Genomic DNA, 17668 nt, shown 5'->3' with positions numbered 1-17668 from the left:
TCATATATAAAAGTTTTTTGACATTTTTATTAAATTAAATTGGTAGTCAAATTTTTCTGAAGACTAAAGAAACGCATGTCTAATTAGTTAAAAAAAATATTGAAAATTTTAGAAAAGGTCATCTAAACAGGTCAGTATTTTGTTGACAAATAAAGTATCTGACAAATCGTACAAAGTACATAAATAACTAAGGCAAACTGTGCTAGCTTGAAGTATTATTAAACTTGATTACTAACGTTAAAAGACATGTTAAGCACATAAACCAAAACAAAAAGAGTGACAAAAATAGCAAAACTAAAATCTTAAATTTTGAGATACTGTAAATAATACCTTGATCTATTCCTAAATTAATATCTATACAAACATTTATATCTGACCCAGCAAATCCCAATAATCTGTATATAATCTGAAAAGGTTCGGAATTTTATGTGTCCATTGGTGGAGGTTTAGTAAGGGTTTAGCGAGAAAAAAAAAATTAAAGGAAAAATTGACTGAAAAATCTTATTAATAAAAGAAATGCCTACAGTATTTGCATCAGTAGCTAAAAAAAACTTTAATAGCTTGAATTAAAAAATAATAATTATAACCATTGAATTTTTTTCTGAAAAAAAATGCCATTTAAAAGAAAGAGTATATATTGTTTATTTACTTTTCTGATAAGAAGTGAAATTATAATTCTAGATCCAGTACTAACTTTATGCTTATTTAATTTCAATCATTAGATATAAGTTATAATCCATTTTAGAAATTGTAAATATTAGTGCCTAATATACACATTGATTAACTTTCTTCATCATAATTGTAAAAACATATTAGAAAATTGTCTTCCTTGGTAAGAGATACGTTAAAACACCATTTTAAATATAACATTTAAAACATGGAAATAATTAAGTATTAATTATTATTAAAATAAAAAGAACTTCACACAAATTATACATTGTTACTATATTGCGTGTAATGTGATTGTTGTCAAATTAGAAAGGAAAAGAAGATAGTAATTTATAGAATTTGTATCATCTGAAATTCAGTAGACCAAGACATGTTCCTAGCACGCAAGTCTACTTGTTGTTCAGCTTTAATAATACCCATAATGCTTGGCTAACCAACCTACTGTACAGTACCCATAATGCTTAGCTAATCAACCTGAACGACGACGCAACCTTGAAAACAGACTGAATCAAAGAGTTCATTGTAGAGATCTTTTAATACTTATTGTAATTAGATACGATTTAAATCTATTTAATACCTATTATGAACTTGACCTTATTTTAGACATATTCAATATTTGAAATATTAGGCCTAAGGAACTTTTTTAATGACTGGTAAAAGGGGATTAGAAGCCACCATAAAACATGTTCTCTTGTCTGAGCACACTTTGAGTTCATAAGGGCATAACTTTTGGAGATTTCAGCTCAAGTGTTAAGTACTATTATAAGTGTGTGCTTACTGTATAATAAAAATATATTCAAAAATATAAAAGACCAAATTTTTATATCAAGTTTTGTTGCACACAAATAATAAATCAATCATAACTGACACACAATAACAGCATTTTTTAAGTTAAGTTATTAATAATTTATAAAAACCCATTCATTCATTTTCAGTTGGCGTACCCATGATTATCTCTGGAATGGGTACATATACTTATAAGTATAAATAATCTTTAAATTCCATTGATATTTTATAAATCACTCAATCAATTTTTTCCATCATAAAAACAAAAGAAAATTTGTTTTCTATGTTTGTATAAGGACACCATTGGAAATATGAGTTATCCTGGTTGGTTGTTTGAGTACCGAATAAAACAAACAAATAAATGAAGACGTACAACAATGGCAAAGTCTGAAATTGTACAATCAACAGAACAGTTTTCCCCTTAATTATTGGCCAAAGTTTCTGATACAATTTTCTAGCCACCGTAACTTTTAATTTCCTCAATATCAGAGTAATAATTTTTTAATACTAGTACACAAGACCCTGGTATCATTACATATAGTTGTTTTCTACCTACGGTAACTTTTAATTTCCTCAATATCAGAGTAATATTTTTTAAATTCTAGTACACAAGACCCTTGTATCATTGGATATATTTGTTTTCTACCTACCATAACTTTTAATTTCCTCAATATCAGAGTAATATTTTTTTAATTCTAGTACACAAGACCCTGGTATCATTGGGTATAGTTGTTTTCTACCTACTGTAACTTTTAATTTCCTCAATATCGGAGTAATATTTTTTTAATTCTAGTACACAAGACCCTGGTATCATTACATATAGTTGTTTTCTACCTACGGTAACTTTTAATTTCCTCAATATCAGAGTAATATTTTTTAAATTCTAGTACACAAGACCCTTGTATCATTGGATATATTTGTTTTCTACCTACCATAACTTTTAATTTCCTCAATATCAGAGTAATATTTTTTTAATTCTAGTACACAAGACCCTGGTATCATTGGATATAGTTGTTTTCTACCTACCATAACTTTTAATTTCCTCAATATCAGAGTAATATTTTTTTAATTCTAGTACACAAGACCCTGGTATCATTGGGTAAAGTTGTTTTCTACCTACCGTAACTTTTAATTTCCTCAATATCAGAGTAATATTTTTTTAATTCTAGTACACTAGACCCTGGTATAATCGGGTATAGTTGTTTTCTATCCACTGTAATTGTTAATGGCCTCAATATCATAGTTGAATTCCAGTACAAGTCCCTGATATCATCGGGTATAGCTGTTTTCTACCCACTGTAATTGTTAATGGCCTCATTATCATAGTTGAATTCCAGTACAAGTCCCTGATATCATCGGTATAGCTGTTTTCTACCCACTGTAATTGTTAATAGCCTCAATATCATAGTTGAATTCCAGTACAAGTCCCTGATATCATCGGGTATAGCTGTTTTCTACCCAGCATAATCTCTGGCCTCAGTTTCGTGGTAATAATCCCACTTAAACCAATATTAATAGTTTATTAACACCAACATTAACGACTGGTGATACACAGCTTGAAGTATTCAAACCTGATTGATGTTTTTAAAGAATTTTTACTATTTTCAACTTTGGGTATTTCTTTGTAAGACACTTCTCAGAATCTAAATATAGAGTGGTCACCAAAGCACAAACTGCTAGCAAGATTCAAGATTCAAGAAATGTTATTTGTCCATAAAAATGGAAATTCACTTTGCTTGGTAGATTAAAACAACAATATTGCAACAATTTAAAACGTGCAGTATTGTAACAGATTAAAAATACAAGATAAAAAGTTAAAAATACTGTTAAAAATGTAAAACTATTTAAAAATTGCATTATCGTCTTACATTAGAATTAAAAATATGAATGCTATTTACAACGAAGGATTTTCTAGTTCTACAAAGATTTGCTCTTGGAGGTCATAGCCTAATACCTGATCTATTTAAGTTATAACAGTAATGTAACGGATGAGTGGGGTCTTTCATAATATTGTTTACTTTTTGGTTGTTCTTATGCAAGACCAACATTCAAGAATCGACTTAAGCTCTGTCTACACTATCAAACTAGTTTGACAAAAAGTGTGATGTGCCCAAATATGGTAGTGATATACCCAAATATGGTATGGTAGTGATATGACATCATAATGTCAATAAATGAGCTCATCAAATTTTTGTTGTCACATAAAGTTTGATAGTGTAGACAGAGCTTTACATTTGTTATTACTAACAATAGAGATCTTTCTTTTCAGACAAATGATAAATTTACAGTCCATAATGAAACTGTGTATACAGGGCTCCAAATTAATTGTTTCCATCACCAGGGGTGGGTACTGGATTTTTCAAAAAGGGGAGCACTAGCTAAAATATGAAACAACCTACCAACTGAAATTAAATATTCCTCAACAATTGCTTCATTCAAAGCTAGATATCTATCTAATTTTTGTTCACAAAACTATTTTTTTTCCCTCGATTTATTTTGTATTTAATACAGGACCACAATGCAAAACAGGTTTTCTTTTACCTTATTGTGTAATCCTGTATAGATGTTCAATAAATAAATAAAAATATTATCCATCAAAAATAATCTCTTATGTACCGTCCTGACACGAAAGCTAACTATTAACTGCTCTCAACTTTGGGTTTTTATTTGGATGCAAACAAAACCAATATTCCAAAATTAAATTATAAACCACACAATGCACTTAAAAATAACTTAAATTCTTATATTTTATAAATAATTTGTATTCTTTGAGGAAGTGGTTCCTTTATTAAACCATTTATGGTATAATTTTGTAAAATATCATTGCTGTTTTCTATAAATTTGGTAATTTCCTTCATATTTGCCACACTTGTCCTCCAATGACCTACATAAATCTTGAACAAAAGAGGAAATAAAAAAAAGCACAATAAAAACAAATGTACTTAAAACTGTTATGAACTACTTACATGTATATCAACACCACTAAACAAGAATAACCTTGAGAGCATTACATTCTTTTTTTTTTTTTTGGCCAAATGCTGTGGTTGTAATCTTGGCGCCACTTGATATAACAAGGTGGGCAGAAGTTGGACTTACAGATGTTTAACAACTTCTTGATTGATTGAGTACTAGGTAAATTTAACAATCACCCCTATCTACAGCTCTTTATGTTGTATGGAATGCCAAATAGGTAAAATAAAAAACATCTCGGTTTACAAATATTTTGACATGGTTTTTTTTTTCAAGACATTCTCTGTTTTTCTTAAAGGTTAACTGGTTATACTGTAGTAAACATTAAAACATAAAAGCGTCACATTGTGTACATTTTACGGGTTCGATATCTTATGAAGTAGAAAACATAACTGGTTTAACTTGGAAGTGAATAAATTACCTCCATTTTAGTTAGTTGAATGACATTCTCAAAACAACAGTTAATATCAAGAACCTTTTTTGAGCCAAACCACATATTGATATATAAACTATTTCACCAGAAATGTGTTCTTTTAAATAAACCATTTTTTTTGGCTCTGATTCATCCACAAAAAAAAAGGGAAAGTAAGAATGAGGGAAACTATCACAAAGGACAACTTAAGCTCTGTCTACACTATCAAACTAGTTTGACAAAAAAGTGTGATGTGCCCAAATATGGTAGTGATATGCCCAAATGTGGTAGTGATATGACATCATCATTTCCATATATGGCCACATCACATTGTTGTCACATAAAGTTTGATAGTGTAGACAAAACTTTAAACTTTCTGAAATCCAATCAATTAAATTGATTTATCGCATCATACAGGAGTAGCAATATGTGCTTACTGTCGCTTAAAGAATGAAGATGAGTAACATTTAACAAACTCTGATCTGCAAAATAACGGTTATTTGATTGTCCAATGTTTGACCATTTGATTGCGTTTCATTTTGAAGAATTTTCAAATTTAAACCGTTTTATTTGGGAGCAGAATTTTAGCAGAAATGTGTAAATGTTTAGGTTTAAAAATTATATTTTTGCAATAAACGGTTTAATTCTGTGACTTGAGTTTGGCTAGCCTAAAAAAAGATATATTAAAATTGAATTAAAAACAAAAAAAATCAATACAATTTAAGAAATATAAAATAAGTATATTAATAAAGGATAAATAGATTTTTTTTAAAGAGATAAAACTTGATTAATTGATATTTTAATGACATGTAGTAATTATAACAGGTTTCATTAGGGCAGAGTGATTTAACGAAATATGATGTTGTCAAATAGCAACGAAATTTCTTATTGACCCAGCCCAAGTTGTAGCTATGAAAGCATATTTAAAAATAAAAAAGTTAATAAATAAATCTTTGAAGTGTTGGTACAATGACTGCTCTAGAATTCATTGTTTTGCTTTATTTAAGATTAAACAATTAAAACTGTTATAATATTTCACTTGAGTGAATCATCATTGTTTGAGTGGATTATTTACAATTGTTGACATATTTACAGGTTCCCTGGTAAACGCCCCCACAGTTTCATACACGCCCAGTAGGCTTGTGAGGTTGAGTCACAAGAGATTGATAACCTCCTCAGGAGATGGCCTTGGAACGATTTCTTTAATGAGGAACTGTATTTGGATGCTGTTGCATATCACAGTATAAAACATTTATTTCAAAAATATAATTTTTGAAACTTAACATTTAAACACTTCTGCTAAACTTTTGCTTAAAAATAACCGTTTAAATTTGCGTTTGGTCGTTGACAAAAAACGTTAACATTACCCAAATTACAATGCGATCAAACGTTGCGTATTCTTCAGCTGTCAATCAAATAACCATTAGTTTTGCAGCTAAAAGTTCCACAGCGATAGCCAGTTAAATGACGTTCTAACTCCCAATCTTTTGGTTGTTTTTAACCATTATTTTTATGCTGCTATTTTTAACCAGTTATTTCTTCTACCAATAAAAATTGAAGAAAAACGGACATTGGATTTCAAAATGGGTGCCATTTTACTAATTTTTACCTCTACAAAATCAGATTAAAATAATAATAATCTTCCATATCCTTTTTGAGAATTGACTTTCTAGGAAAATCGTAATCGTCATCGTACATCCTGTCAGTGGTTTAGGAAATTTCACTTTTCAACAACAAAAATACAAACAAACACCTCAAGTTTACTTTTTTTCAAATTGTTTTATTAGTAAAAAAAGACAATTTTTAATCATAGATATTTAAAAAGAAATATCAGATGAATGCATCCTGTCCTACCTTGCACATTTATTTTCAGTTCTTAATAAGAATAATAATAATAAAATGGTGTTTAAATAAAATACAATAATCACAATGTTGTAGAGATATGCATATAAAAATTACGGTTATTTCTTTTAACTTTTTTTTAAAAAGAAATCCTACACAATCATACATCATAAGAAAAAGCAAATTGTTTTTGCATAAAATGTTACCAGTTTAAAAATGAATAAAAGTTAAAAATAGCATAATTATGTTTGTTTTTATGATTACTATGGCAATGTAGTTGTTATGACAATGTAATGAACCACTTTACTCTTTCGGAATGTTGAATATATTTACATGGACAATATCTAAAATATATTGACTTTAAAAAGCAAACAAACTTTAGTCTACTTAACTTTATCTCATTGAAACGTGGGAAGTCGTCAACATGTATAATATAGTTCACAATACACATTGATGTTTAGTATTCTGTATATTGTATTCAAAAAAGAAAAAAACATACAATTGATAAGAAACCAGATCCCAGTGGTGACTAAGGTTCATACAATACAATGTAATAAAATAATGAAAATATGTGTTTCCGTGCAGTTCAGTATTTTGACAACATATGTAGCTATATTGTCTGTAAATCTACCTTTTTTGGCATTTTATAATAAATAGATTTCATAGAATAACATGGAACAGGTTTTTATAACCCATCAAAGTTGTTATATAATATAATGTCTAGCATTTCACAAATATCTTATAAGGTGAGTTGTTATTTATAAGTAACCATGGATACTAACTTTTGATAGGAAAGACATTAAATAACTTAACATCAAAGAATGTTCTAGAATAATGTAAAGATCCCAAGAAAAGAATCAAATATTTTGCTGAAATCATAAGTCTTCAAAATGTATCTTTTCTAAAAAGTTAAAACAATCACAAAACAATATAAATAAAAGTAGTTAATAGAAATTAATTTCTTGAGAAAACTTATTTTCAAGTGTTCTATTGCTTTGGAATGGCAATAAACTAAGTGTTAAACTCTGTTCTTGCTATACTTTGAGAGTATACGCCAAATGATTTAAATAAATTGCAAAAATTTGGGGTTAAAAAAAAGTCTCAACCTTTGTTGCCAAAAGTTTTTTTTGTTTTACTCTCAGATGAAAACCTGAATAGATACATTTAATTGCGATTATTTCAAAGAAAGAAGTTGGAAACACAAAACAAATATACAGATAATTAATTAGCGCCCATCACCAATAGGAGGGTTGTCAGATATATTTTATATTAAAAGAATCATTTAAAAAAAAGCACCTGAACTTATACAGTTCATTGATTGTCATCTAATCATAATCTTAATCATAATCTTAATCATAATCATTGTCTTAAATAGGCATGCATTAAATCTTGGATGTTCTAAGAGACCAATATTTGGTATTTCTTAATCGTTATTAAATACAAAATGTTATCATATTCAAAGAAAGAATATCGTTTATAAGTTGTTAATTAATTGTACAGTATTAAAATTTGACATGAATACAAAACATGCTAGAAAATGGAATGATTTAAGTTTTTTTTTCGATTCTTTCTAAAAATAGAAATCGTGAACAATTTATCTGTACAATAATAAACATCTTTAAGCCTGTTTTCCGATAGACGAATTTAGTTGCCTGAATCCAATGTTTCCACAGAGTAAAAAGTCGAGCTGCGACTTCTATCGCGGGTTTTCTGATCTTTTCAGTTTGCATGAGTACTCATGAAAATGTGATAACTCATTTCCTGAGCTCTGATTGGTTGCGCAATTTTTGCATTTTCGCTTTGCAAAAATGTTTCACCAAAGCATAAAACTTGAGGAACTAGAATTTTTTCGCAGAAAAGGATTTGGCAGGCCGATATGTTTGATTCGTGTTAACAAATCTGCCTAGTGGAAAACAGGCTTTAGAAGCATTCAGTGGAATTTCAAAAGACTTATTTGGCTCTTATTTTACCTCAATAAATAATTGGTGGGACAATTCTTGATACTTAGGCGGCATTGAAGGCTTATAACAATGTAGGAATGCTACTAATACTCAACTCCTTTTATTGTATTATTGTAGGATTATTAATTGAACAACAAATACAGTGGATTGATTGCACGCAACTTGAAAATGGTGGTATATTTATATAAGAAAAATAATATAAGAAATACATAATACAGGGATTCAATAAATTCTACTGCGCTTATAAATGTATAGAGTAGAGAGTTCCTCATTTGAGACACCCCTATCAGAAGAAGAAGACACCAATATACATGTTTTAACACTATGCCCAATCCCCTATTCAAGGGACTTTGTTGGGTCCCAAAGTTGTCCCCTTAATAGAGGTTCTAGGCAATGATTTCTATTGAAAAATATTTTTACCATGTTCATATGTCATTAATTTGTGCTCGTTTCAGCCTCAAAATGTTTCTTAATAGTTTTTTCTAATAGCTCTTTGTAAATAAAAATCTTTAAATTTATTGCAGGCTAAATTTGTTCTTATTTTGTTAGTTATGTGCTTACATAACTATTATGCTTTGTTAGTGACAGAACTTGTCACTGTATACTAAGTTATTTGCCATGATTGTTAATATTAATAACTAAACTATTTGTGGCTAGTAGAAAAGTAGAACAGAAAAAAAAATTATTTTAAATACTGAAAATTCCAAAAGACTTTGCATAGTTTAAATAATGAACATATTATTTGCTTTAAAAATAATTTAACTTTATAAAATCATTTGGCACAATTAAATTAAGGTAAAACATATTTTCTATTTCAAGGTCCAAACAAATGAACGGTCGAGCCCTGGGCTATTCAGTGCAATAATCTACCAATCTTCACACTGATGTTTTAACTTTCTGTATGCTTGGTTAGAGTTTAACCTTGTCGTGATTCAAGATAACTATTCAGAATTTAACAATTTGATGGTGAGATGGTTACGTACAGTAGCAGCAAGGTAACGTCCTTTCATACATTTTCTCCTATTATAAAAGGTTTACTCTACTGGAGTTTAATGTTAATTATGATCACTCCTGATTTAAACTCCTACGGGTGTAGTTTCCATGTAATTGGAATTTTAAAAGATATGGATGACCCTGACGGTTTACCCCTCTATTTCCTTCTCTTATTCAGACTAATTTAAAGAGTTACGCCAGATTAGTGTTACTTTATGAACCTTTGATTCACCTCGTTTGAGTAGTGGTGGCATTATTAGGGATATTTCATCAATATAATGACTTTACAATATGGAATTGAAGTTTAACAAGGAAAATAGCTTCCTTACCTTGGATTAAACACATAAAGGTTATTATTGCCCCCGGAAGAAAGCTCTCAATATTTGTTAAGCAAAGTCACCCTTAGTGAGTAAATTGTTGCTGTTGGCCTATAAATCTGTGACATGAGTTTATTGAACTGAAAAATAACGCTATGTGGTTATAACATTATTCATATGAAAAGATGAGTTAACAAATTAAAAAAGATGAGTTAAAAAAATATTGGTGACTATGAAAATTTTATAATTTGCTTTTTTACAGCTATCAAAATTCTTGTAAACTTTTCTATGAATATTAACATCTATAAAGATTTTAAGATTTGTCACCAAATTTATTAGGAAATTATTTTTCTAAAATATATACATAGATATCTTTAATAATGTACAAATATACATAGGTATTCTTCCTGGTTAATATCGTCTTTTAATATAGCGATTGTTTCCTGTTTATCGTCTATTCTGCGCTTTTTCCTGGTGACGTTTCATGTGCAGCGACAGATGATCTGACCTTGAGAAACAACGTTCGCATACCTTGCATTTGAATGGCTTGGCACCGGTGTGTTTGCGATAGTGCCTTGTTAACTCATCTGACCGAGCAAACCTCCATTGACATTGCGGCCACGTACATAAATATGGTTTCTCTCCTGTGTGTATTCTTTGATGAGCCTTTAAGTGTGAACTTTTTGTATAAACTTTGGTACAACCTGAGTAAGAAATAAAAAAAGATAATTAAAAGAAATTTTGAAACGAACTGTTGATTAAAGATATGTGAACTTGACCAATAAGATTTTCTTTTATCATTATTGAACCATATCGACCAATAAACAACGTTGTTTCTTTCAAACTGTTTTGTTAAATTTTATTCCACTCAATGACCAATGAAAACTTTTTGTTTTAGTTAAGGGTATTTTTTAACTGATATGTCCACACACTCTGCTGACCAATAAAAACATTTGTAACCCATCATGTTCTCCAGTTTCTTTTTCAGGTGAAAATAGGTAGCAAGAAAAGGTGAGTAACCTTGGTACCCAGCAGGTTTTCTTAACCCAATGCTTAACTTGCTTGTGGTTACCCCAGGTAACTAAGCATATGACAAGCATTTGATTGATGCTTTTAGTCACTTTTAAGTAGTTAGCCTTTCCAATGAAAACCAGATGGTGGTTTGTGAAAAGTTTCATTCTCTGTCACCTGTTTTGGGGATTAAAGGCAACCATTTTATAGGACTACTTAAGAAATCGCCAACAATTTCAGAACAAATTGTGACAAACATTTATTTGTATTATGAAATTTGATATGAAATGTCAGATTATCAAATAAAAAATAGTTTGTTTTTGACCAGATCACAGTTTGTGTGAGTGTCACTGTTCAAAGGTGAATGATTTGAAATAATAGTAATAAAATATGTTAATCTCTGATATGCAAATTATCTGTTAGTTACTGAAATTGTTTGATATTGCTACAAAAAACAGTATCAATGCTGCTAGAACTAGTATCAATGCTGATAAAACCAGTATCAATGCTGCTAAAACCAGTATCAATGCTGCTAAACCAGTATCAATGCTGCTAAACCAGAATCAATGCTGCTAAAACCAGTATCAATGCTGCTAAAACCAGTATCAATGCTGCTAAAACCAGTACCAATATTTAAAGTTTCTTACCTGGATAACAACAGAAGTGAATCCGCCTTTTTTCCAAATCTGGATTATTTCGACGATTATACTTTGATTGGCAAGCTTGAAAATGATTGGTAGATATCTTACTGGCTAGGGCAATTGGGTATGGGGGTGGTGGCGGTCTTAGAGGACTCTCTGACAGGCCTTCTTCCGGTGTGCCTGGAAGAGAACTTGGGGGCGTCGGAGGCATGAAAAATGAGTTATTGTTCATGTACTGTGGTGAAATTTGGAAAGAGTTCGGTGACTGGAATTGGGAATTGTTTACATCAATATGTAAAGTTTCTTCTTTGACGATGCCATGATTCGGTGTTACAGATGCAATCCGTGGAATGGAAAGCATTGTAGAAAAACTAGGTAAAGATGAAGGCATATTGCACTGTGATGGAAAGTCATCTGAAGGTTCCTCTTTAATACGGATGCCATTTGGCAGTCTGTTTAAGTTAGTCTTGTTGCCATTACAAGACACATTTGCGTTTTGAGAATATATACACGAGTTTGCATAGTTACATGAAGATTTGCTTTCCATCGATTCCGCTTTCATATTGTTTGATAGAACTATGTTAAAGTTACCAAGAATATCAAGAGGTAACCTATCGTCGTAAAAGAAGTCATCGATTCCTGAAACACTTTGACGTCGGATCTCTTTCATTGCTGGTGTCATCACGTGGTTACTATCTGACGGGCATGATTGTGCCTCCTTTGGAAGGTACTTGTCGAATTCAAATATTGTCTGAAAGAAGAAAAAATGTTGATATAAAGTTAAAATAATTGTTAATTGTTAATTATTCATGAATGCTGAATTGGTGCAACTTTGGTGCACTGTTAAATGTATACTGTTCTTCTTGTTGTCTGGTCTGATCATTGTCAAATAAAACACCTGATGATAGATAGTGATCATGTAACTTGAACTTCCTTCAAAAAGTCACAATATAATAGGTTTTACACCTGTACAACGGTGCAATGAGCCGAAGAAGAGTTTTTATTAGGGAAGTCCACCAAAAAATATCTCTTCTCGCTCCTATAACTTAGACTTGCCACAAGTCTGTAGGCCTATTCATTGTCTTTTTTTTATTCATTTGTTTTTATTTCAATGTTTTTAAGCTCAAGTAGTATACGTATGAAACGCCATATGTGCCAAATTATTTATCTTTTTACTTATATATTAAAATAAAACTCCGTCTGGAACCCAGACTATCCTATAACTGTGTAGATTTGATCTATGTCTCTAGCTATTGTCGTCTTATTATGTTGTTCTTATGAGTCGAGTTTCGATTTTTGTCTTAATTCCAGCTTAAGTATTAAACGCCATTTGTGCCAAAATGTTTATATATTTTACCAATATTAAGTGGAATCCTCGTCTAGAACCTAAACTATACCTAGACTGATATCTCATATGGTTTGTGACAGTACTGCAACATTTAACCTGATAACTTGATACCATTTCTATTCAAGCCTACTTTGTATCCTTATTGAAGGCGGAATTTGTGTTAAACGCATCAATTTTGTTAAGACCCAGTTTATCTCTACCTCGCACAGATACCATAACTGTTTTCCTACTTAAGGGTAAAGGGGGTCAGCTCCCATGGCGCAATGCATCTTGTCTGGGGAGTAAGTTAACCCCTTGTTTTTAGGGCGGTATGGCTAGGTTGATGCTTCTATCGGCAACAACATTAGCAGTAAATTATACCTTTAATATTAAGGTTCATTTCGGTGACGATACTTACAACATTCTTAGCATTCAAATTGAAATACAGGTTACACAAAAGTACCCTGTATTTAAGAAAGTGTAATTTATAGTTTAAAGAAATATATGAATGCTAACGTGTTATATTTCGACAATTTGCTATGTCATCATAGGGAATGTAAAGAATAATTCCCACGATATTATCTCTCACGTTTTATGTACTAATTAACAATACTAGATATTATCATTAAACAATAATTGTAATTAGGCATACATTATTTCTATTTGGATGTTGAAATTTAATTCAATTACTTTTGTTTTCGAAACTATAAATCTAGTGCGCGTAAACATTTTTAACGCATCACCAAAATGTGGAGTTGATGATCGGGTTATCGCTTCAAAGAGCAAACGAAAAGAATAACAGGTTTCATGAAACAAACAAACTGCGACCCTAGCAGTCACTCCTCTGACAATTTTACTGATCTCTTACGGGCCATCCGAAAGAAGCACTGTATACATTTGTATACAGAATGCAAACATTTAACAATTAAATAGGAAGAGACAGAAAGCCTATCAAACTGGGAAAACAAATATTTTAGAAAGTTATTTATGAATAGGTCTGTTGGTTTATTAATAACATTTCAAACAATTTGTGTGTTTTTAAAGTTTTCATTAAGAATATTTATAATATATAATACAACATGAACACTTTCCCGGGAACTTGTTAGTTTAACTAAAAAGCAATACGGTTGAATTCTCAAGTCGATGTGCCGAAATGTCGGTATTAAAATTTAACTTGCTTCTATAAAAGTATATAAATTATTAATAGAACCACCCTGGTAAAAGCAGTTTTTGCAATTATAGAACTTAGGTAACTCAATTTTGGCAATTTAAATCCCACTAAACAAACTCCTACCCGTGTTTAAAAAATAAAGCTCGAAAAATCATTTAATAATTATCGTAACCCCTCTAAGGTAAATAGTATTTTCTCGTGACCCCTTGTCGACCTACAACGGCACTATTTCATGTATAGAATTTCAAGTTGAATTAAACTTGTCCCTACGGCAAGCAAACGATTTATGTAGGTACGTATTGTGTTGACAGTCAAAACAGAAGCATTTTATAACAGGTACTGATGCAAATAATCGAGATTAATGAATCGCCACAAGATATATGAAAATGAAGAATTAAAGAATGTGTGAAAAAAAAATGTGACGTCATAACGCAATAAGAGATCTATCGCGAATTTGTCAAGCGTCACTAAGGGTCTGTTCAGACCTCCCAATTGTCGGGAACATGGAACAAAACGATTGTGATTTGCCAATAAAAATGCTGGATTTTAGCCAGGTCCCTACTCAGCCAACTATAAACCCAGATGATGTCAAATTATTTCATCAGGTGATTTCTAAGAAGATGAGAACATTAATAGGACGGCGACCTTTTGTAACTTAATTAAAACGGCAGATTAAGTGATAAAGAATAGTTGTTCTGGTAATCGCTTTAATTAGCCGTAGTCAATAGTTGTCAGATTTGGACAACGAACAGATAGACCACCATAGCTAGTCTACTTTTGTACAGACACTGGTCAATTATTAACGCGCCCCTAGTAGTTAAGGAAACACCAATAATACAGCAGAGGATTAAAGGTAGTTAGGGCATTCGGGTGACATTAATCCGCCCCCTCCAGATTGACTTTTTAAACTTGAATTGATTCAATAAATACCTTTTTAACAAAATAGAGAGAAACATGGTACACAGTAGAACCTCTATGAAGGGGACTACTATAGGGGTCCTCTGACTATACGAGACTTATTAAATTAATTAATTAAAACTTATTTTTTTGTTTTCAATTCAAATTAGGTCAATCATGAAGTACCAGCAAAGATGTGAAGATTAAAATTGATATTTTACAGGAATTCACAATTTAGAAATGTAAATTAATTAATGGTTCTACGTGATTTAACTGTGTAAAGCATATACTATTTATTCAACAACATATTTATACATAAATACTTTACAATCTGTTTTACATTGTGGTCCTGTCTGAGATACGAAAATTGAAATACTGTTGTAAATAGTTTTATGAAAAGAAATAAGATCTATATCTAGCCTAAAGGAAGCAATTGTTGGTGAATGTTTAAAATCAATTGGTAGGTTATTCTACTATACTAACATAACAACAAACAATGTAAAACTAAAATAGTTTACGAAAACTACAGTATTTGTATAGCGAACATAGCACACGTGACCCTCAAATCGCTATATTAAAAATGCACACATTAAAATGGTACCCCGCAATACAATAATAAAGCCCTGCTTTACAATCTGTGTACATTTAGCACATATACGTACATAGTAACGAATTGATTTATTTTGTATTCCGTTTTCGCCTTCACTGTACATCCGTGTATTGTAAACGTGCCTCCTACACGACCGCCGGTGATTTCGACAGTTTACTACTACAGATACAGTAAACCTATAGTACAGTATTATACTAAACAAACAAACACTGTGATAGTAAAAGTATTATAATCAACACATACGTTTCGACGTACATATAACCGGCGTCTTTGATGTCCTTATTACAACGATCTAGTTCTAGATTTAAAAAAACTACTACTACAGTATTTAGTAACTGTTATATTTAAACTTTTAAAATTATAGGTGTTGCAGAATTTTACTAATAAATTATACAAATTTAAGAACGCTAGTTTTCGTATATGTTATTAATGAAATAGTAAACTATGCTAATCATTATAATTTAATAGACCTGTACTGTATAGTTTTTTTTTGACAGAGTGTCTCATCTCTTACGTCAACCTTTTGATGTTTACCGCTTGCTTACCTGTTGCATATCTTCGTCGTCTTCCTCGTCAAATGGACTCGGCGGGAAAATCACATTATAGTCTGGATTGCATTGGGGTAGAAATCCATCGTCAACATTCATATAATCTAGTTTGTCTTCTTGATTTAATATCAACATCCCTTCTTGTGGTAAAGATCGTACTACCATTGTTTTGTTCAGGTACAGTCCCGGGGCAAATCGACCGTCTTCCTCAACACCACGCTACCGAATCAAATTCTGAAACTGTCGGACCGTGTTATTACTGGTGCTGGATATTGTCCCAAACTTAGCATCAATCACCGGAGGCCCCGCCCCATTCTACACCGATAGCGCCGGTTGTGATTGGTAGTCCAATTGTTATAGGAAGTTTGCTTCCACTTTTTGGAAGACACCTGCGCAGAGCATGAAATTTGTTGTATTGAGAAGATATATCGATATATATATATTTGATTGTACGCAAGTGTGCGCGTGTCTATCTGGCACGCGCTAAGATACATGTCAACCAATCAAATAACGGAAGTTCCGCATAATGAATTTTTATCAGGCATAGACAGATTGGCAATCATATTTTTTGTCTGTATGTCGCGTACTTTTCGTTATTGCTTGTTAAAATGGTAATTGCAGTTTCACATATCGTAATAATTAAATATTTGATTTTTATATATATTAACTGAATACAAAATATAAATGTTTAATTCGTTCATATTAGTTTCGAGAACCCATAGACTACTCCGTAATTTAACATTCGTGTTCACACGCTAATCAAAGTACGACAGTTTCGTACACGCGCATGCCCCTTAACTGACAATTCAAAGATCATGATCTGAGTTCAAATATTGAAATTACTATTAAAAGAAAAATTATCAATTATCTTTTAGAAACAAATCTATTTTTTTCAATCGTATGTTTGCTTGATCGCAACATATTAATTTGTTTATACTAGTCTATTCTGTCGTAAACACCATTCGTATAATTATGTCTCTCTCTCCCCCATTTTCTATGAAACACAGGTGTGCTGAGAGATCTTTTCTATATATACCATCTAACTGTAGACATAATATGACGGAGGAGTGATACCCATCATGAAAGATAACAGGGTCAACCAGGAAATTTCCACACGACGAGTCTGACTTATTTTCTATGCACTGCTAATTGAAGAGGCCCCGTATATAGGCAAGTTGGACAGTTTCCATAATCCTATCATGCATTGTAACTATGTCATTTTGTGTTCATGAAAATAAGTGCGTATCGCGCGCCCATTGCGTCATACAATAGAACCCATCCTCTGTAGGACACCGCTATTCAGGAGACACCTCGGAAGGGATTTTCCGTACACGAACTGGAGAAAATATATATGTGTTTACGCTAAAACCCTTATTTAAGACGGGGACACCCCTATGAAGGGGTCATTTTGTTGAATCTTGATTGTATTAACAATACATGGAGTCTGAACTATAATCATAGACCTATAATTTATCGGTCCATGCTATAATGATACGGGTTTGTTAGTGCTGAG

General features: G+C 31.3%; 3 protein-coding genes across 3 annotated transcripts in view; 2 read left to right on the top strand and 1 right to left on the bottom strand.

The window, feature by feature from the left end:
* The window catches only part of LOC144843597 (ribonucleoside-diphosphate reductase large subunit-like), a 178089-nt gene that overhangs the window by 130430 nt on the left and 29991 nt on the right, over positions 1–17668 (top strand). The window lies entirely within an intron of this gene.
* LOC144843604 (Krueppel-like factor 5) lies at positions 6597–16398 on the bottom strand. Its single transcript, XM_078700467.1, has 3 exons — positions 16153–16398; positions 11609–12353; positions 6597–10654 (listed from the first exon to the last, which is right to left on the bottom strand). Exons 1-3 carry the CDS (start codon positions 16318–16320, stop codon positions 10398–10400), a joined length of 1170 nt encoding a protein of 389 aa, XP_078556593.1. The 5' UTR covers positions 16321–16398; the 3' UTR covers positions 6597–10397.
* Positions 10935–17668, top strand: part of LOC144843618 (putative bifunctional dTTP/UTP pyrophosphatase/methyltransferase protein) — a 65056-nt gene continuing 58322 nt past the window's right edge. The window contains exon 1 of the mRNA XM_078700486.1: positions 10935–10938. The gene's annotated coding sequence lies outside the window, so the exon portion shown is untranslated. The remainder of the gene's footprint in view (positions 10939–17668) is intronic.

Source organism: Antedon bifida, chromosome 5 (genome assembly GCF_963402885.1).
Source record: "Antedon bifida chromosome 5, ecAntBifi1.1, whole genome shotgun sequence".
Taxonomy (NCBI): domain Eukaryota; kingdom Metazoa; phylum Echinodermata; class Crinoidea; order Comatulida; family Antedonidae; genus Antedon; species Antedon bifida.
Note: the sequence above shows the minus strand (reverse complement) of the source record. Positions and strands in the feature narration are given on the sequence as shown.